The sequence below is a fragment of the Zingiber officinale genome, unplaced genomic scaffold (assembly GCF_018446385.1).
Source record: "Zingiber officinale cultivar Zhangliang unplaced genomic scaffold, Zo_v1.1 ctg209, whole genome shotgun sequence".
Taxonomy (NCBI): Eukaryota; Viridiplantae; Streptophyta; class Magnoliopsida; order Zingiberales; family Zingiberaceae; genus Zingiber; species Zingiber officinale.
In genome coordinates this window covers 1-22,018 of record NW_024589891.1, presented here as the reverse complement: position 1 = coordinate 22,018, position 22,018 = coordinate 1, and the positions used below count along the sequence as shown (strand labels likewise).

General features: G+C 42.8%; 1 protein-coding gene across 3 annotated transcripts; it reads left to right on the top strand.

Moving 5' to 3' along the window:
* The first annotated feature begins 85 nt into the window (after window positions 1–85).
* Window positions 86–22,012, top strand: LOC122036790 (dol-P-Man:Man(5)GlcNAc(2)-PP-Dol alpha-1,3-mannosyltransferase-like). Of its 3 annotated transcripts, XM_042596205.1 has the most exons (15): window positions 86–188; window positions 15,486–15,705; window positions 15,800–15,834; window positions 15,940–16,077; window positions 17,022–17,090; window positions 17,801–17,958; window positions 18,075–18,141; window positions 18,251–18,304; window positions 19,579–19,667; window positions 20,569–20,685; window positions 20,965–21,071; window positions 21,151–21,229; window positions 21,344–21,400; window positions 21,470–21,544; window positions 21,736–22,012. In XM_042596205.1, the coding sequence occupies exons 2-15, from the start codon at window positions 15,570–15,572 to the stop codon at window positions 21,848–21,850; spliced, it is 1,296 nt and encodes a 431-aa protein (XP_042452139.1). In that variant the 5' UTR covers window positions 86–188; window positions 15,486–15,569; the 3' UTR covers window positions 21,851–22,012. The 3 variants fall into 3 exon arrangements, with proteins under 3 accessions (XP_042452139.1, XP_042452138.1, XP_042452140.1); XM_042596204.1 differs by lacking the exon at window positions 86–188 and having other exon boundaries at window positions 15,436–15,705; XM_042596206.1 differs by lacking the exons at window positions 86–188; window positions 21,736–22,012 and having other exon boundaries at window positions 15,437–15,705; window positions 21,470–21,726.
* The last annotated feature ends 6 nt before the right edge of the window (window positions 22,013–22,018 follow it).

The window sequence follows — 22,018 nt, the reverse complement described above, 5'->3', positions numbered from 1 at the left end:
GAGAAGTTCGAAGGATAGAAATTAGTGAATAATGATACTAATGTGTTGGGAAATTCTCTTCTTAACCAGCATGTTCCATCAATCAAGTACCACTACCTATCTTCTGATAACAAAGCTGTGAATTGAAGAGCTTATGCAATGTCATTACAACCAAGGAGCCAATCAAGAACTTACCTCCATTTCTTCAGGTCTGTCTCTTCAAGTTCTTTCTCATAAATGCCCATTCAAGTTCATAGTTATCCTTTTGCAAATTCCTCATTTGACATCAAATTTTTCCAGTACAAAATTGCTATAATTAGAGCCACTTACAGCTGATAGAAACTTTCAAAAGGTGGCCCTTTTGAGATGATAAGGTCTAAATTTCCAATAACACGGTGGTGTTCTCTCAACATTAATCACTTGACGCAAAGAGTAAAATAAGTTATTTAATCTCTAGTGTAACTTCTATGATTGTGTCGTCTTTATTCAAATTCTAGTGGATAGATTAAACAAACTACAGAAGAACTTATTCTTGTAAACTTAGCTAGATTCTGATTGAAGAATCAAGTTCCATGAGAGTGGTTTAGTACCTAATGGTTTAACATGATTAATTATACATTTTAAACCTTTTAGCGAGATTGTATAGTAGCCTAAGTTGGATAGAAATTTATGTGATGCAAAGCGATCCAGCGATGTAGACTAAGGAACATAATATAGTGGATTGAGCTTTGAAGACTCACATAGCTTCTAACTAATGGGAGGCAAAAGGGTACCCCGCAGGTGAAGTGTAATGGTAAAGCTTGTTTAAATTTCAAATGGGATAAATATTCTAGAGGTCAATTTTGTGTGCAAGGAAAAAGATTGTCTATCTACAAGATTAGTTAAGCGAAGTTTGGACACATGAGAAGGAAATAACTTGGAAAAGGACTCTACACCATCAAAATGAGCACACAAAAGGAATCATGCACGAATTCATGCAGGTTCCAATTAGTCCAAGCAAGAAAAGAGGTGGAAGTTAATGGCTAGTCAAGGTGAATGCACTCCAGAGGTTCATGAACTGGAAGGATTGCATTCCATCATGATCATGAATGACAGAGACTTCCATGCAACTTTCAAATAAAAAATTGCTTCTTCATGCATTATTCATCAGAGGGAAGGGGGACAGAAAGATCATCAGCAAAAAGAGAGAAAAAAGGACGTAGGAGAAGAGACTAAAGAGAATCCAGTAGGAGAAAGAAAGTTGAAACCTTTTTAGATCTTTTCAACTAATTAATATTTTTGATGCCCAAACTTTTTCCTTATGGTGTGCAGCCGAGAGATGAAAGTGGTTTTTGTTTATTTAAAAAGAGAGGCAACGTGAAAGACAATATAAAAATAGGCCTAGAGTAGACTAAGAGAATCCTTTCCTCCATTTAAGGTCTTTCATATATAATTTTGATATCCAGCTAATTAATCTGAAAGATAAATAATTTTTCAGAACATAATTTATACACTTAGAAGTGACTTATAAGATATATTTATTTAGAAATTCAAATTGATCCTTTTATTATTCTTCATAATGTTTTACTATTATACCACACCTATGGGAGCACATAGTTTTATAACTATGATACACTGTATTATATCTTGATCCTCCTAGTAATACTTTTATAACACTTAGTGGACTTAATTAATTCTCTAAATATACTGTATTTTTTTTTATCTTAGTCAAGATTCAACAAAATATTAAATGTGTTTTATATGAATTTATAATAACGTGGTAAAAAGATGATGCACCTATCTCAAACGATCCAATCTTATCGGCTTCCGATAGATAAATTAGAGTACATAACAACCTCCCAATGGATGAGATATTTTTTCTTAGGGGGAATAAACCCTCGTCTTAATGTGATAAACCACCACTAGGGCATATTAATTTATAATAACAAAAAAAATAATAATGGTGTGAGATAAGTTATAATAATGCACTTTGGATGGATGAAGTTCCATTAGTTTAAATGTGATTAAACTAGGTATTAAGATATTAATGGTGTGGGATTTGTAACATGTGACCAAAATAAATAAATCAAAAAGTTGGAGCAAAGAATTGAAAAAAAAAATAATGAAAAGGGAATTCTTGTGAAGCTCATGGGGAATTTCTCCAATCTCCATTAAATTTGCGTCTCTTCTTTGCGATGCTTACACACACCTTTAAGACTGTTCTAATTTCTCAACATTAACAGTAGTCTTAAGAAATTCCCATTTAGAAGAAAAAAGGAATTAGTGAACCATAATATAATAATGGCAACAGTAATTGCGCAAAATGACATCCTTTTGTGTTGGAAACGTCATAATGACGCCCCTATTATCATAACATTGTTTTATCGGTATTAATATTTTTTTTTCTAATAATTATTATATAACTATATATAACAACTATAATTCTTTAACGGTTGTATAATTATAGCCGTTATTATTTTACAATTGCTATAATATATATTCTATTTTTGATAAATATTAATACTGCTATATTTTATAATGCATAACTGTTAAAATATGTAATGATATAATAATTATATAACTATCACACTACAAATATTTCATCTTTGATAAACACTGATTAAGTCAACATTATATTATAATAGTTATAAATCATAATTGATATTTTACTTTTAATCAATTTCAACGTGATATTATAAAAGTTACTATTTTGTAATTATTATAACGGTAACGACTGTGTTATAGAATTATAGCTGCTATAATTATATAATAGTTCATAACTACTACACAAATATAATAGTTATAATCCTATAATTATTATATAATTATAATAATTATGATTCTATAACTACTACTGATGCGGTGATGATGAAGGACCCCACTCCGCTGCCACGGTGGAGGTCAAAGGAGGTCAAAGTTAAGACGGTCAATGAGTGGAAGGTTTTGGCCGATCGGGGTGAAACATGCCCTGATAGGGGAGAAGGCTTCGACCCGTCATCGATTTCACACAGAACAATTAAACAACTGACGCTCAAGGGAGACAACGCGCAAAAGCAGAGCCGAGCGGCTACCCCGCTCGGCAAGATAACAGGGCATGACATCAAGGGTTCAACTTCGACAAGCAACTACCTCGCTCGGCCGGACAGCAAAGTATGACATCAACAGAGTTCGACTTCGGCCGAGCGGCCACCTCACTCGGTCTAGCAGCAGACTCAACATCAGTCGAGCACGCGGACAATAAACTTCTGACCGGGTGACTATCCCGCTCGACCCAGCAACAGAGCATACGGACAGTGGACTTTCGGCCTAGCGGCTATTCCGCTTGGCTCGATAACGGACAGCGTGCAGACAATGGAATTACGATCGAGCGGTTATTCCGCACGGCCAAGCACTAGACACAGTACACTATCTTTCGATATCCTTTTGGGAGCTAATGCCATTGACAGGCGACATGGTCAGACAGAGGATCGTATGGCGGAAGCTTCCATTGTCACTTTAGGGATATGCTCAGCTTGTTAAGGTACTATGTCATGGACACTTTATTGACAAGTCTTTTCAGAGAAAGCTTTGAGATGTGTGCTCGCCTGGGGAAGCGTGCACACGCGCTACCGAAGCTCTATATAAAGGGGGGGTCCAAGCTTCAGTGGAGGTATGCGATATTTTACTGTTGCGTTATAGTCTTCTTGTTGCTCCGCTTACTACTTCTTCTTCTTCTTCTTCGTCGGAGACTAACTTGAGTATCGGAGGGTCATCGTCGAGGACCCCTTCCCTGGCTCGGCACTAACGTCAGTTGTGTTGCAGGTGGAGCGAAGTCCACAAGAGGTCAGCGGGACCGCCACATCTCCAACATCCATCTCATCGACTTTTGGACAGGAGCATATTTGGCGTCGTCTGTGGGAACGTCACCTGCATCCAAGCCGAGAAGATGGAGGACACTGAATGACTCACCACTGTGACGCTCACTCAAGAGGAGCTTGAGATGCTCATTCAAGCCTGAGCAATAAAAAGGATTGAACAAAAACAACGACAACAACAGGCGTTGACCGATCGGAAAGTGTCATAACCTGCAACATCGGCAGCCAATAGGCGAGTGGGGCAAGAAGACCGAGCGGAGCAACTCTCCGTATGGGGACAGAACCGAAGGCCAATCGGCACACAAGGGAAAGCGTCGCTCGCGTCGATCCCCTTCCATCGAGCTTTGTCCCAGACCCCCTCGGAGATAGCCCAAGAGCATTAGGAGCGGGGATCATCTTCAGACGATGCTCCTATTCGGGATGCACAAAAAGACAAGGCGTCCCAAAGCAACACGTCTCCTGAACGAATCAACAGACAGTTCTCAGAGGAGATCTTACAAGACGCTCTGCGACACTACACCCTGTTAGCGATCGGGACGTACAACGGATCGACCGACCCAGATGATCATCTAGATCGGTTCGATAACAAAGCCACGCTACAACAATGCACGGACAGAGTGAAGTGTCGTGTCTTCCTCACGACTCTCTCCGAATCGACGCAGCGTTGGTTCAGAAGACTGTCGAACGGCTCGATACGAAGCTTTAAGAATTTCCGAGCCCCGTTCCAGCATCACTTCGCTAGCAGCCGACGCTACCAGAAGACAAGCGTCAGCCTCTTGCCATGAAACTGCCTAAGGAAGCGCTCTAATCGTACATTCAGTGCTTCAATCAAGTGGTCATGGACATCCCTCGGTCTCGTCCGAGACGATGATGAACGTCTTCACCCAAGGGCTCGTTGAGGGAGATTTTTTCTGGTCACTCATCAGGAAGCCGCCTAGGAACTTCGACCACATGCTCAAGAAGGCCAATGAATATATCAATGTGGAAGAAACCCAGGCGACCAGAAGAAAGGAGGCACCGACCGAGCATTCGGTGTCGACCGTCAAGCAACCATCAACCACCCAAGGGGCCGAGGGCTGAAGGAGCATGGTCGCACTAGGAGACCAGGGCATATGCCATATAGCATGTGGCATCTAGTCGGCCTAAGACATCGAAGGAAAGATATGGACGTCTATGTTTTGTTCATTCCACAGTCGGTGACGCACAACACGCGGGACTACCGAGGACTGACACCGATTGTCAGCCGACCGACCCCAAGAGGGTACCGACGCCGATCTCCTTCTCCCGATCGGCGACAGAGGCATCGATCGACCGGACGGCAGGAGGAAGAAAGAAGGGAGCTCGAGCGCCATCATCAACATCAGCTAAGGGAGGACACCGATCCCTCCAAGATCTCGGTTGAGCGAAACAGGTCATTGGTTTGGGAAGAAGAAAACAGGAACAATGCCTCCCGAGAAGAGATAGGCATGATCGCCGGAGGGCCGATAGGCAACGACTCCAATCGAGCTAGGAAGTCATACGCTTGGCGGTTGGAGATCCACGCCGTGGGATGTAGCAAGGAGAAGGCCGAAGGCTCCCAGATCAGCTTCGGCCCTAGAGATTTGGAGGGAGTAGAGATCCCTCATGATAATGCTCTGATCATCCGAGCAGTGATCGCTAACTACACCATTCATCGGACTTTCGTCGACATAGGGAGTTCGGTGAACATCATCTTTAAAAAGACGTACGATTAGCTGCAGATTGATCGGCCAAGCAAGGTTGGCCATCTCGCTGGGAGAAGAGTCGTTGAGGAGGACCCGGACTACCAACTTCATAGTGGTGGACGCATCATTGGCCTACAACGTCATCTTGGGCCGACCGACTCTCAACGAGTTTCGGGCGGTGGTGTCAACTTATTGCCAGAAGATAAAGTTCCTAGTGGACGATCAGGTGGGCGAGGCCAAAGGCGACGAACTGGTCGCTCGGCGCTGCTATGTGGAGATGGTCAAAACCGAGGCAAGATCCGCTCGGAAGGCTCCGCGACTAGAGGTAAACGCGATCACTGAGAAACCCCCTACCTTGGTATACGAAGAAAATGAGGAGTTCCAGATCCACCCCAGCTGAACGGAGGCAACAACTTTCATCGCCGCCGACCTGGAGGAGGAGAAGAAGAAGGCAGAGCTTGTCGCCTGCTTTAAATAAAATCACGACGTATTCGCCTGGTCGACCCATTAGCTTCCTAGCATCTCCCTAAGCGTGGCTCAGCACGAGCTTCACGTTCGACCGAACGCCGGGCCGGTGAAACAAAGGAAAAGGGATTTCAGCGCAGAGCAGAACGTGATCATTTGGGCGGAGATAGAGAAGCTACTGGAGGCTGACCATATCAGGGAAGTCCAATTCCCGAGCTGGCTAGCTAATGTTGTGCTAGTCTCCAAGTCGGGGAACAAATGACGGATCTGCATCGACTTCCATGATCTAAACAAGGCATGCTCAAAGGACTTCTATCCGTTGCCCAGGATAGATCAAATGGTGGACTCGACGGCAACCTGCGAGCTGATCTGCATGTTTGACGCGTATCAAGAGTACCACCAAGTGTCGCTCACTCGCAAGGACCAGGAAAAGGTCAGCTTTATTACGACCGATGGAACATACTGCGTCAACGTCATACCATTCGGACTGAAGAATGTCAGAGCCACCTATCAGATGCTGATGAACAAAGTGTTTCGACGACAGATCAGTCGTAATATGAAGGTATACGTCGACGACATATTGATTAAATCACTTCGAGCTGCTGACTTATGCGCATATATCAACGAGACTTATCGGACGCTGAGGACATATGGAATAAAGCTGAACCCGAGTGAGTGTTTGTTCGACGCGAAGAGTGGCTGCTTCCTAGGCTACATAGTCACCGAACGGGGCATCGAAGCCAATCCGAGCAAGGTCCAAGCTTTACAAGCCATGCCTCCGCCTCAAAACTTGAAGGAAGCTCAGAGGTTGACCGGTCGGATCACGGCGCTGTCCAGATTCATATGCAAGTCGTCCAATCGGAGCCTGCCATTCTTCAAGGTACTTCGTCAAGCCACAAAATTTTAGTGGGACGCCAAGTGTGATCGGGCATTGGAAGAACTCAAGGAGAACCTAAATTCCTTGCCTATACTGGCCATGTCAATTATTGGTGAGCCGCTTTGGATTTACTTGTCATCTAATGAGCATGCGGTCGGGTCGGCTCTAGTTAGACAAAACGGCCAAGAGCAGCAGCCTGTATATTTTTTTAGCCATATATTAAAAGATGCTGAGTCCCATTACACTGGTATCGAAAAGTTGGCTTATGCATTAGTACTCGTTGCGTGGAGACTTCACCCGTACTTCCTGGCACACTCAATAATTGTGATGACTAACAACGCTTAGCCCCCCTCAATCCGAAGGCATCTGGACGGCTGATTAAGTGGACGACAAAATTTAGTGAGTTCGACATTCAATATCACCCCGAGCGACGATTAAGACTCAAGCCTTGGCAGATTTCGTCATAGAAGTCCAGAGTGACGAGCCGACAGCAACATGGAAGATATATATGGACGGCTCGTCCACTCAGCAAGGCAGCAGAATCGACATATTGCTTATCTCACCACGGGAGGATCGGATGCAGCTATTCATTCGGCTGGACTACCGAGCCACTAATAACGAAGCAGAGTATGAAGCGCTGATAGTCGTCCTACAGACAGCTTGGCATGTGGGAGCGGTTAAAGTCCTCATCCACTCAGACTCTCAGCTCGCCGCCCAGCAGCGATCCGGGATATTCGAGATAAACAACGCTTGGCTAAGGCTCTATGCATAGACTTTCGAGAAGCTGAAGACCAACTTCCAGGAGGTCATTATACAAAATATCTCTCGATCGGAGAACCAGGCGGTAGATTAGTTAGCGAAACTAGCCAGTTCGTTAACGTTGATCGTCATAGGTTAGCCGATCGAGCAAGTCTCACTTGTGATGCACATCGATCAGATGGAGGGAATAACCTTCCCGAACGACTGGAGAACAATCCTGACAGAGTTTTTGTGGTTGGGAGCTACACCTGCCGATCCGGAAGAAGCTCGATTACTGAAGAAGAGGGTTGGGCGGTTCACCTTGGTGGTGGGGACCAGCTTTACAAGCTGGCCTTCTCTAGGGCCCTTCTCAAGTGCGTCGGAGCGGAAGACGTCGAGTACATCTTGAAGGAGGTGCACCAAGACTCTTGTGGAGGTCATCCGGGTGGTCGTACATTACCCCGAAAGATACTCCTAACCAGATATTTTTGACCGACCCTCTAAGAAGACGTCGCTCAGACGGTGGTCACTTGCTTGTCCTGCCAGAAATATCACAGCATGTCGCACCGACCGACCAAGGAAATAAAAGCATCCACGGTATCACGCTCGTTCAACCAATGGAGCATGGATATCGTTGGGTGATTCCCCATAGCGACCGATCATCGAAAGTTTCTGTTCATTGCGGTGGACTACTTCTCGAAGTGGGTAGAAGCCGAGTTGCTTGTAAGAATCACCGAGCAGATGGTAATCAAATTTATTTAGAAAAACATTATTTGCCGATTCGGAATCCCATGTCGACTCGTATCCGACATCGGAAGACAGTTCGCTAGCCGGGAGCTTAGAGAATGTTGTAAAGGCTATGACATTCAACAAGCCTTCACCTCGGTGACCTACCCTCAGGGCAACGGGCAAGTCGAAGTCGCCAATCAGGAGATCCTTAGAGTCTTACGCGCTTAGTTCGACCACATGGAAGGCAGTTGGGTCGACGAGCTCCCTAGTATGCTATGTGCTCTCTACACAACTCCAAAGGAGGCGACTGACGTAACCCTATTCCAGTTGGTGTACGGGAGCGAAGCAGTTGTCCTCGTGGAGGTCGGAGTAGAATCCGATCGGGTGCAGCTCTACGACGAAGGAAACACCGAACGGAGGCTGATGGAGTTTGACTTGGTGGACAAAATGCAGGCAAAAGTGACAGTTCGGTTAACAGCATACCGGCAACGAATGAAACAGAACTACAATCGACGAGTGATCCTGAGGTCCTTCCAGGTCGATGATCTCATTTGGAAGAAAGTGAAGCCGGTCGGTGACGTCGCCAAGCTCGAGGCACCATAGGCAGAACCATTAAAGGTCGTGCAGAAACTCCGTTCGGGCGCCTACTATCTGGAGGACGAAGAGGGAAGACAACTAGAGAGACCATAGAGCGCACACCATCTTCAATCTACAGGGTTGGATGAGAGGTGTGCGAGTGAATACTATATACTGTATTTCTTGTATATCTCTCAAGTGTAGGGCAAAAGTTGAATAGAAAAGCAAAGGCCTCTTGAAATACATCTTTAAATCGTCGAGCGGTGACGTTAAACCCTTGTCTCCAGCAACGGTTGAGCGGCGTCATTAAACCCTTGTCTCATTCAAATCGTTGAGTGACGACGTTAAACGTGTGTCTCCACCAACGGTCGAGCGGCGACCTTAGACATGTGTTTACAATGGTCGATGTTTACATCAAATCGTCGAGCGACGACGTTAAATGCGTGTCTCCACCAACGGTCAAGTGGTGACCTTAAACCCTTATCAACATCAACAGTCGAGCGCCGACCTTAAACGTGTGTCTCCACTGGCGGTCGAGCGACGACATTAAACCCTTGTCTCTATCGACGGTCGAACAGCGTCCTTAAACCCGAGTTTACACAGCAGTTGAGCGTCGACCTTAAACGCGTGTCTCCATTAACGACGAGCGACAACGTTAAACGCATGTCTCCATCAACGGTCAAGCGACGACCTTAAACTCGAGTCTTCACATATTCTTCAACAACGGTCGAGCGACGACCTAAAAAACCCAAGTCTTCATCAATATTCGAACGACGACTATAAACCCTCGAGTCAGAGACTCCCGAGGTGATCAGCCAGGTTTTTTGGTTGGAGCCACGAGCTCTAAAAGTCGAGTGAGCTTCACTGGTCTTGCACCAGTACATTGGATTTCAACCTATCCCCATTCGGGGTCGAGTAGTCTTCCCTGGTCTCGGACCAACACACGGGTTTCCTGGTCTCCCCCGTTCGGGGTCGAGCAGTCTTCGAAAGCTCAGTAAGCGGGCAAACATCGATGAATAGTCGACCATGAACCCGGCTACTCAAAAGCTCAAAGTCTTCATAATATAGCGACCGTTCGACACTATTTTTTAAAATACTCCTTGGATTGCGAAATTATGGACTCTAAGTACTAGAGGGGTCAATCGGCTGATAGAATAATCATAAACGAGGCCACGAACTTTTGCAATACTCAAGGAGTTGAAAAACAAAAAGGTAAAGCTTGTCCGAACGGACGAACATGCATTTAAACTTCAAAAATTTTACAGTTTACAGGGCTCTGTCTCACTCAAGATAGTCCAAGGCATCGTCCGGCAGCGCGGTAGTGAACTTGTCCCAGCTAATGACATTGTTGGTCAGAGTGATCAGCAGGAGGCCTCTCTCACGGAGCTAATCGATCGTCCCGTCATCGCCAAGTCAAATAGTCGAAGGGCCCGGTCGACTACAAAGAGCAGATGTAGGCTTGCTTCATGACATCAAACCTACTCACCTCAACATCCTGATAAATCCTCAAGGCCGCTTGGGAGCTCTCTAGTTCATCCTTGGTAGTGGACAATGCCTTATCTTTATCGGCGAGTTGGCCTCAAAGAGCAGCCTCCTCAACTGACCGGCTGTGCCGCTCGGCGACTAGGAAGTCCTCAGCTTCCTTAAGCTTTTAGGCGAGGGCCCGGGCCTCTTTATTCTTCTTATCGAGGTTGGCGATGTCCCGGTTCTTCCGTGTGTTGGCCAACTCGATTATATTATCAAAAGTGGTGACCTGCTTATTCATCCGCTCCAACATCGTGGCCTGCCCGGCGCTCTTGGTCTGCTCGGCCTTGAGCAGTTTGTCGCTCTTCTCCAGAGCTGCCCGCAGCATGGCCACCTCAGTGTCTGTTTTTTCCTAAATGGCGGAGGATTGGTCGCTCGACACCTTCAGCTGCTTTACTTCCTCCTCTAAAAATGCGAGTCTGTGGCACATGGTCAGGCTCTCCACCCAGTACTGCGGATGAGCAAGGAAAGGTTAACGCCGATTAGAGGTAATATAAGAAGGTGCAATAAAGGGAACACTTACCCCAGTGGACATCTGGGTTGTGGCAGTCCGTGAGCGCCCCTGGGGGCATGATCATCGCACGGACACGAGCGTTCTCCCAGATCTTTGCAAGCGGCCTTTGGATGTGAATTTGGTGCTCGGGGGCTTGAGACTTGGCGCTCGACTCGTAATATTCTTCGGTCGGCAGGTGGATGATCGCCGTTATATGGCGATGACCACTCGGGGCCGATTGCGTCGAGGTCGCTCGGCTATACAGTCGGGAGGCAGGCGCCAGGTGGATGCCAGACTTTTTTTTACCTTCGTGGACTTAGAAGGCGGTGGCATGAAGGCCACTGGTGGTGCGGCGAGAGTTCCCTGCGGCAGCTCGGCTAGAGAAGGCGTCCGATCAGACGATGTAGCTGTCGTAATCTCCGGGAGTGGAGTAAGGGTCGAAGTCTTAACTCGCTCGGTAGATCGCGCCCTTAAAGTGGTAGAGCGAGATGAGGGCTCTGCTCAGCGCCTCTTGCGCTTGTTCAGTGGTACATCAGAGGAGGTCGAACCCGATGACTCCTCCACCGGGATGATCGGGCGTCGCTCGGATGGAGGCTGTCATCCCGTGGTGGCTCCTCCGTTCGGTGCATGGCTGGCCTCGCCTTCGCTCACCAAGATGGGCGTCACCTCGCTCTCATCCTGGGGTTTTTTGTGTGAGCTAACCGGCTGCAGGCCGCGGCTGGCCAGCTCTTCAACGACCACCGCATTGATCATGGCGTCCTTGAGCTTCGCCCTGCCGGCCAGATGTGCTCGCATCATGACTTCGACTGCAAAAGAGAAAGAGAAATCAGTTAGCATCAAAGGAAGAATTAAAGGAGCTTCATACCTAGGCTGGTCGGCAGCCGGGTGTGGATCGGGCTTAAGCCAAAGATATAAAGGACGTCTTCCAGTAGCAATTTGTGGATGTCGTACTTTTGACTGGACAACATCAAAGTTGTTGCGTTCAGGTAGTCCGATCGATTCTTGTAACTTTTCAGAGGAGGCTGAGGCGCCACTTCGAGCTGCCAGCTGGTCGGGAAGTCTGGCCGCTCGGGAAGACGCATGAAGAAAAAATATTCTTTCCAGTTCTTGTTGGAGGTCAACATCTTGTCGAAGAAAACTAGACCGACTCGAGACTGGAAGAGGAAAGTCCCTAGATCTGACAGTTTGGGATAGTGAAAATAGTGGAAGACCCGAGGAGTAAGGGGGATGTCGTACAGACGAAACAAAACAACAACGCCGTACAGCAGTCGGAAGGAGTTCGGCACAAGTTGAGGGAGGAAAATGCGAAAAAATTTGCAAACTGCGTGAATGAAGGGATGAAGGGGAAATCATAGACCGGCGATAAACTGATCCTAAAAAAAATAGATACAGTCGGTCGATGGAGAATTGTGTCGATCGGAGGGAGAAGGCAAGACGATCTGATGATCAGAAGAGAGTTTGAATACATCTCTTAAGCTCTCGGCGTCATCTCCATCGAACCTAGACTCCATGGATGTGTACCAAAGTCCAGGGACAGAAGCAGACGGTTGCGAGGAACTTGCCTTCCCCAAAAACAAAAACGGAAAGGAGTTTAAGGGGAAGAAATGCGATCGAAGATGGAAAAATGTCGCTGGAATACTGCCGGAACAGAAAGAGAGGCCGAAAAGCACAAAGGCAGTCGCGATTGGAAGAAAGCTTACTAGGAAGAAGGTCGTCGGGGTGCGAAGGATGCATCGGAACAGAGAGGATCGCCAGAGAACGAAGAAAACAGGAACAGATGGCTGCCGAAGAACGCGAACTCGAAGAAGTGTGCGAAGGAAGCGACGCGGCGAACTTATAAACTTCTGGTTCGACCGACCGGAGCCGTCCGATTTAGGTCACGGAAGCCAAGGCAACAATCGGGCCATCGAATTCAAACCGTCAAACATCACATCAGTGCCCTGTCGCGTCAGATGTGCGGCGACAACGGGCGTGACATGTGGTGTATCACCACGGGTCAGCAATTAATGAAGGCGTGGAGCGTGCTCAGCCTTAATGACCGGAGATTTGCATGATTTCCAAGAAATTTGGATGACATCAGCCTAACTCGCGCTCGCCCGAGACAGCCCAAGGAGAATTTTTACAAGTGCAAACCTTTGTCATGCCGATCGAATCAAGGGAGCATACCTATGCCCGAATGACAAGCTTCAGCAGGACGATCGGGTGAGGATCGGTCTTAACCTGATCGGAAACCACACAGTCTCGAAGGCCGATCGGGAGGAAACCTACTCGGACAATTGTCCAGTCAGTCGGACTACCTCTTTCGACTAGACTTCAGGGGGAGACTTGTGATGCAGTGATGATGGAGGACTCCACCCTGTTGCCACGGCGGAGATCAAAGAAGGTCAAAGTCAAGACGGTCAACGAGTGGAAGGTTTTGGCCTGTCGGGTGAAACATGCCTCGACTGGGGAGAAGGCCCCGACCCGTCGTCGACTTCGACACGAAGCAATCAAACAACCGACGCTCAAGGGAGACGGCGCGCAGAAGCAGAGCCTAGCGGTTACCCCGCTCGGTAAGACAACAAGGCATGACATCAAGGGTTCAACTTCGGCCGAGCAGCTACCCCGCTCGGGCGAACAACAAAGTATGACATCGATAGAGTTCGACTTCGGCCGAGTGGTCACCTCGCTCGGTCTAGCAGCAAACTCAATATCAGCCAAACACATGGACAGTGAACTTCCGGCCGGGCGGCTATCCCGCTCGGCCCAACAATAGAGCATGCGGACAGTGGAATTTCGATCGAGCGACTATCCCGCTCGGCCCAGCAATAGAGCATGCAGACAGTGGACTTCCGACTGAGCGGCTATCCCGCTCGGCCCAACAACGGACAGCGCGATGACAATGGGATTCCGATCGAGCGGCTATTCCGCTCGGCCAAACAATAGACATAGCACACTATCTTTCAATATTTTTTTGGGAGCTAGTACCGCTGACAGGCGGCATGGTCAGACAAAGGATCGTACGACGGAAGGTTCCACTGTCACTTCAGAGATATGCTCAGCTTGTTAACGTACTGTGTCAGGGACACTTTACTGACAAGTCTTTTTAGAGAAAACTTTGAGATGCGTGCCCGTCTGGGGAAGTATGCACACGCGCTACCGAAGCTTTATATAAAGAGGGTGGGGGGGGGGGGGGTCCAAGCTTCAACGGAGGTATGCGATATTTTACTGTTGCGCTACAGTTTTCTTGTTGCTCCACTTATTGTTTCTTCTTCTTCTTCGTCGGAAACAGACTTGAGTATCGGAGGGCCATTGTCGGGACCCCTTCCTTATCTTGGCACCGACGTCAGTTATATTACAGGTCGAAGCGAAATCCATAGGAGATCAATAAAAACACCACATCGTCAATATTCATCTCATCGATTTTCAATTATGATCCACTACGATTGTACCATTATGGTAGCTATGGATACTAATAAGAAATAAAGTATAAAAATAAGAATAATTTAAAAATATATTGAAAGGAGATAATTTTTTTATAATAAATGAAAGAATGGCGCCGGTCTTTTGATTTTAGTCCACTCAGTAATGGCTTGGTCGAAATGAATCTCTTCATTCAAGAAGCAGGGAAAAAACAGAGCAAAGCAGAAAAATGCAGCATTGGAAATAAACTCTTAATTGTAGAATGAACACCAAATTTCATTGATCGTCGATTCATGAACACATCAAATATTGCAAAGAGATTAACGACTGGATTAATACATAATTAGGCGATAAATAATTGGTGATTAGCTGAACGAGGATTCGGAGTTTGCTTCTCGCGGTTGACGACGCGAGCCTCGTAGCTCTCTGCGTCCATGCAGCGCGCCTCGTGGAACTTGGCGATGAAGGAGGACGCCTTGGAGTCGACGTCCGGCTCTCCGGCTCCCCACCGGCCCCAGTCCTCGTCTCTCGGGCTGACCCTCCGGGATGCGGCGGCGGCGGCGTCGCAGCTGTAGTCGTTGTCATCGTCCAGGTAACGGGGCTTGGAGATGCAGCAGGACAGGGCCCCTCCCATCTTTCGGCTTCGTATGGAGCTCGAGGATCAGCGTTAATGGCGGAGAGTTGGCTTGGGAAGAGAGCAGGGCTCGGGATGGTTTTTTATAGTGGAAGTAAGTGAATGGCAGGCCAGCAGAGGAGGGTCTGTGATTTTCATATTGCTCCCTGACTTTGTAACTATTGCAAAAAAAATCTATTTTATTTGTGAATATTATCTGATCAATCTTTAGTTATCAGTATTTTTTTTGGAGAAAAATTAATATAAGTTTTTATTATGAATAATAATAATATTTAAAAGAGCTCCCTGTTTTATTTTTTTTACCAAAATTATTTTACAATTTAGAAATTTAGTTAAAATTACAAAAAAAAATGTCGGAGCAAAGAGCAATGTTGCAAAATAGGAGAGGAAAAGGAATAAATTGAAGGCTGGTAAATTTTGGGGAGCAAACGACAAAATGATAATTTCCGATGCGCACGTGAAGAATCTAAATAAATTGATCGGCCAGTAAAATTAGCCCAACTGACTTTGGCTCGATCCGACTGTGGTTTAGCAAGCATATTGCTAGAGACGGCGGGCGCCAAAGCGAAGGGATCGGAGGAGGACGGGGGGGACTGCGACGCGGGTGCCCGGGCCCATGGCGCCGGCAAGGTCTCTGGCGAAGGATATCTCTCCGGTCGTCGGGGGCTTCAGGATCTCAAAGTCTGTATTTGCATCCGCGCTGTTGGTTCTCGATGCCGTCCTGATCGCTCTCATCATCGCCTACGTCCCTTGTGAGATCCGCAAAATCACATTTTTGCCCCGTTTTACATAGTTGTTCTATTGTTGTAGCTTGATCTTTCTTTCTACTATGCAATCCCTGCTCAGATACGAAGATTGATTGGGATGCATACATGTCCCAGGTACTGACTCTTTGTAATTATTAGGTTAAAGCTGCGTTCTTACTCGACATAGAACAAAAAATATATATAATTTTTCAAGCTTAGTAGTATCCTTTGTAATGACAGGTAGATGGGTTCCTTGGAGGAGAGAGGGATTACACCAAACTGAAGGGGGACACAGGCCCATTGGTTTATCCAGCTGGGTTTCTCTATGTCTATTCTGGCATCAAATTTCTGACTGGAGGAGAAGTCTTTCCTGCGCAGGTGAGATGCCAGTGAATCTGCAAAAGGTTTTTCCAGGTTATCTTCCATTTTAATGGCTTTGAATTAGTTTTCAAAGATGTATTTGGGCTTTGTTGATAATTGTTAAAGTTTTTATGTGTTAAGCGAATGTTTATAATAACGTTATTGAGAATTCTTAAGAAGTGAACCTCATCCTGTTTGAATTTTCAGTGTAGGAGAACGGGACATTGAATGTAGAATGTAGAGCTGTCATTGTTACCTGAGAAATTGCATTTCTTTTTTTCCTTTTGAATTGATGTGCTTCTAAGATGTAGACATGTTATTTACATTATTGATCATGCAGTTATAGTTTCCTTAAGCTCATTTTCTCTTTTGGTCCTCCATATTATAAATTAATTATGTTCAATATACTTAAGAAAAAAATTGATGGAATAGTTAGGCTGGAAGGATAAGAAATTCCTTTAGGTTTTGAATATCTTGGATCAATTATTTAACAAGAATGGAATATTCAATGCAAGTTCACTTGCCGGTGATGTTATCTTGCATACAGTTCAATGCAATAGGAAATGAATCAATTAGATTTAAATATTGCCGGTGATGTTGTCTTGCATAGAGTTCAATGCAAGGATGAGATAAGGTTCATGCAGCCACTCCCAAATAGTTGGGATAAATATAATTGATTGATGATGGTGATAGGGATATCCATGCCTTTCGGCAATCTTATGAGATATGTGAATTGCCATATCTAATTATTTTAGGAGCTACAAACAATGAAAATATCTTCCTAGGAAAATAAGTGAAAAAAACTCTGTTTCTCAGTTCTTTCAAGGGTCAAACTGATCAGGCTTTTACTTATTTACTTACCATTAGAAGGGCTATTAAAAAGTTTGCTTGTGGTCTTCTTACACACATGATGAAATATTAGTGTGATTAATTATGTTCTTACCATTGTTTACCTCTTGCAGATCTTGTTTGGCATTCTTTATATAATAAACCTGGCGGTTATTTTCTTCATCTATATAAAATCAGATGTGGTATGAAAACTCTTGAGAGTTTATTACAAGAAGTTACTTATGTCTTTGTTACCTCTCTGTTGTTTTTGTCCATGTGCTTCATATTACAATTTTGATATGTTTGTGGTTTATTCACTGAAATTCAATTTGGCTGTCTCATACGATATGCATTTTTTACCTCACTTATGTAGCTGAACTACTAGATCTTTTTTCTGTGCGTCAGCATATTTATGTTATTTCATTTCTTAGTCTTAGTGTATGAATGTCTTCTATGCTGGGTGATGTCTCTAACTAAACCTTTTTTCTTATTTAGAATCTTAAGGCAAAACTTGGTCTTCATTTTACTGGTTTTGTTTCTGTTGTTGTTTTAACTGGTAGCACAAATTGTCTTGCATACTCCATGAGAGTAATAGCATTATATTTCTTGTCTTTCATTGAAATTTATGACACAAGCTAGATTGGGACATCTTTGCTAGCATTTATGTATCATTGTCAGTACTGGTTAGTGGAAAATATGTATCAAATATATAAAATAAATCACAGTTATATTATATAGAAATCATTGTTGATTGATCCTTGAAAAAAATTTAGATCAGATGAATGCAAAGGATAATTATTAAACTGGATTTTATGCATCATAAAATAAGTTCCTCACATCTGACTGTTTTACATGCATTTCCGTCTCTATGATTATTTTCTATGCCACCTTTGATCTTTGAATATTTTGACAGCTTCCATGGTGGGCTTTCAGTCTCCTTTGTTTGTCAAAGAGGGTGCATTCCATTTTTGTTCTTCGTCTGTTTAATGACTGTTTTGCAATGACTTTGCTTCATGCTTCTCTAGCTTTGGTTCTATGTCAAAAATGGCATATGGCTTTGATTATTTACAGGTACACACTTTTTTTATCTGTCAAATATCATAAGCAATAGTAAATGAGGTTTATGACTATGATGGTTGATGTCTATTTGTGTTTTGATCTTTCACATTTGCCTTTTGTCTCTGTAGTGGAGCTGTGGCAATTAAGATGAATGTTCTTCTTTATGCACCACCTCTGTTTCTGCTCATGTTGAAGGTATACAAATATGCTCCTGAAGATCCATTTATTAGATACTTTGGTTCATCTGTAATCTGTTGATGCTTATTGATAGTTTTCTGTTGTTAATTTGAGTATCATGCTGTAGGCTCTTGATATTAAGGGCGTCTTTTCTACCTTGTTTGGTGCTGCACTAGTGCAGGTATCAGTCTATGAATCTACATGTTTTTCTTTACCATATCCTTCAAAGTGTAAATTTCTTGTTCTACTTCTACACATTTTAAAAATTTGGATTATTACAATCTACTTAATATTGGAATCTCTTCCATAAAATATTTTTTCTTATTCTTTTCATGTTGCTCTTTCCTGTACTGGTATTCTTGAATTGGCTTTAATTCATCCATATCAGGTTTCACTTTTTAGTGAAATTTTATATTTCCAAATTTGTCTCTCTCCTTGAAAGGTCCTTTACAGTTTACCCACTAAGGAAATTTGGCCATTAGTATTCTGTTTACTGTTTGAATGAACTGAATTGTCACATTTGACATGTACCTGGTACTAAGTTACTCACTGCAGTTTAAGATTTTATGCTCTCTTCTTCATATAAAGTTACTTTGATGCAATATCTAAATCTGTAAAGAAAGGGAGCTAAGAATTTGTTTCTCATCTTCCATTTTCTATGTAGATGTTAATCCTTGCGAAAACTGAAATTTTCTCACTATTTCTTTTGTCATTTACCCATTAAATTACAAAACCTTTATTGTTTTAAGCCCTGATATATATTACTCTATTTACTTGATTTGTATTCCAGTTGTATAAGCCTAAGGTAGAAGTTGATAAGTCAATTTCACTCAAGTTGTGCTTGTTTCAGATGATATTGCGTATTTATATTATATAGTTGTGGCAAACTAGGCCTAGAACTGAACTAAATGGATATGTTAGGTCCAAATCGCATCTTAACTATGATAACTCATCACCTTGCTGGTTAATTTTCTGGCATCATGTGAGTTTTCTTTCCAAGTTCATGTCGAAAGATGCCTGCTTGTTGATAGAGGAGAAAGATAACCAATCTACTACAAAGAAACAATTTTTTCATTGAGATCATTTTCAGAGTGATGAATTAGTTATTTACTTATTTATTAATAGCTATTCAGTTCTATTTGAATTCTTTTTTCCAATAAGAGTCTGCCCATATATGACCTTAGTTGTATAGTGATAATTTTGTGATATTGGTGTAATTACTTTGACTTAAACCAGCCTTTGATGTTCCTTATAGTGCTAGCACCTCAACAATGCTTAGTTTTCTAGATTTATCTATACTTATTTATTATTCTATGCCTTCATCTCTTTATAAAATAATAATTTGATCACTTGAACTCTGGTTTTTAAGAGTTTGATGCTCTTTCAACTCAATGCTTAGCAAACCACTTATGGATTTACATTTCCCTTCTTAACAATTAAATGGTGAATTTGCAGATCATATTGGGCTTACCTTTCTTGCTGACATATCCAGTTGAGTACTTATCAAGAGCCTTTAACCTTGGACGTGTCTTCATTCATTTCTGGTGCATATTCAATCTTGACAACCTTAGATATTTCCAGTATAATTGATTGTCCTAAAAAATAAATTTATACTTTCTTTATAACATATTCCATTGCTAAGTTACAACTTGTAGAAGCCAAGACACCACCTTAGTAGACGAATACAGGCAACATAAACACTACATAGTTTAAAATTGTATAATTTCGCCATTAGCCCAAAAATTGATATAAAATTTTAAAAATTTTACACTACCCTCATAATCATAGATTTTTAATTATTTTTTAATTATATTTTACCCTTACATATTTTCACATAAAATTGTACTTTACATTTCATTTATATCTCTTAATGCTAAATTATTTAATGATAACAAATGATTATTTAAGATAAGGATAATCATTTTATTTAATTAATATAATTTTGGGTGTTGATAATTGGTTAATTTCTTTGGTACTATTAATTTGTTGTTTTTTGTATATTTATATAATAATGGAGTTAGGCAAGATTTTCTATCGTTTACATTAGTTTTACTATGAAAATGAATATTTTAAATCAAATATTTTTTATTTTTATTTTAAAAAATAGTGTAGAAAGTGAATGTTTGTTTGCCAAATAAGATTTTATAATTTTCATCTCTTTCAAAACGTTTTTGTTTGATATAGCAAACCAATGTTCATTTTTGTACATGCTGATATTAGGTCCCAATTATGTTAGGTTGGTAATGAATATTTTCTTGTCCTGGAGATTACATACTGTATGTGCTGATATCCTATCTGTGGAGATTATTTCAGGCTCCTACATCTTAATCACTAGTCTCTTCCAAGACATAGGAAAAAATGCTTTTAATGTTTGTACTTGTCGCGTGTGTTTCAGGATATTGATGGGGTTAGATACACATAATTCTCATAGCATGATTTTTTCAGGTCTGTTAATTTCAAGTTTGTTCCAGAACAGATATTTGTATCAAAGGAGTTTTCCATTGCTCTGTTGGTTCTTCATCTCATGTTGCTTGCAATTTTTGCACAGTTTAGGTGGTCCAAGTGAGTGCTTAAATCTTTGTTCCTTCTTCTTTCATTCAGATCTTCTTATATCTGTTTGCCCATGTACTAATATGCATCCTTAATCCTTTCTCTAACAAGACCGAAACATTTTAATCTGAAATTAACTGTTACTTTCTGAGAATATCTAAAGTGCAGGAAGGATCATTTTACAAAATGTTTTGCTTATAACATCTACAAATTACATTATCTATAGTTACTCAGAGTTGCAACATTTATGAAATAGTAAAAGTCAATGAATCCATCAACTTGCATTGGCAGGAGCGAAGGGCTTTTTATTCTCTTGAAGGTCAAAGTCAGTGATGCCTTATCATCTATTCGACGATTTCATTCCTATGAACCAAGAACCAAAACTCTTAACAAATCATGTATGCTTTAAATTTTTACCAAGTATTTTACCTTATGTTTCCTTTGACTGAACATGCAAGTGGGCTGACATCCATCTAGATGTTGCTTCTGTTATGTTTACCGGGAATTTCATTGGCATAGTATGTGCTCGGTCCCTTCATTACCAGTTCTACTCTTGGTGAGTCATTTTCAACCTATAATCTCTGCAACAAATACACAACCCAAGTATTTGCTGAGTCAAACAAATACTACTAAATTCTTACTCTAAGAAGAAATCTCTCAACTGTTTCAGGTACTTCTACTCCTTGCCCTTCCTTTTGTGGATATCGCCTTTCCCTACACCTCTAAGGTTGGTTCTCGGCAAGATCATTCATTATAGACTCGTAATGCTTTTGATTGATATAATTTGTTTTTTCAGACTCATTTTGTTTGCTGGAGTGGAGCTTTGCTGGAACATCTACCCTTCAAATGTCTACTCTTCATGTTTATTGCTGTGTGTACACTTGTTCATACTCCTGGGTCTTTGGATCGCCCCTGTCGATTGTGAATATGCTACTCAAAAACCATCAGAGAAAAAAGAAGAATGATCATTCTTCCTTTTTTTTCCCCCATTAAATTACGTCTGAACACAAAAACTGAGTGGAATTCAACAGATTTCTGAATGACTTTGTTTCCTTTGTCCAGCTTTAACCAGAAAGGAGGGGCAGAAGGCTCTCAATCAATGATGCTACAAGACATCATCAATATCCACCACCTCAATTATTATTATTATTTTTCCTTTAATTTTTTTTATCATTAATTATGATTATTTGTTGCAGTGGTGTCTGTTGCAGAAATCATGGCCTCTCCCTTTCATAGAATTCAATTGAATCACACACAGCCACTCAACAGGTTGCCATTGGGCAACTTGTCCCAATTCCCAAGGCAAAGTAAGTGCTAATGGTAATTTATTGGAATGATTAGGAAG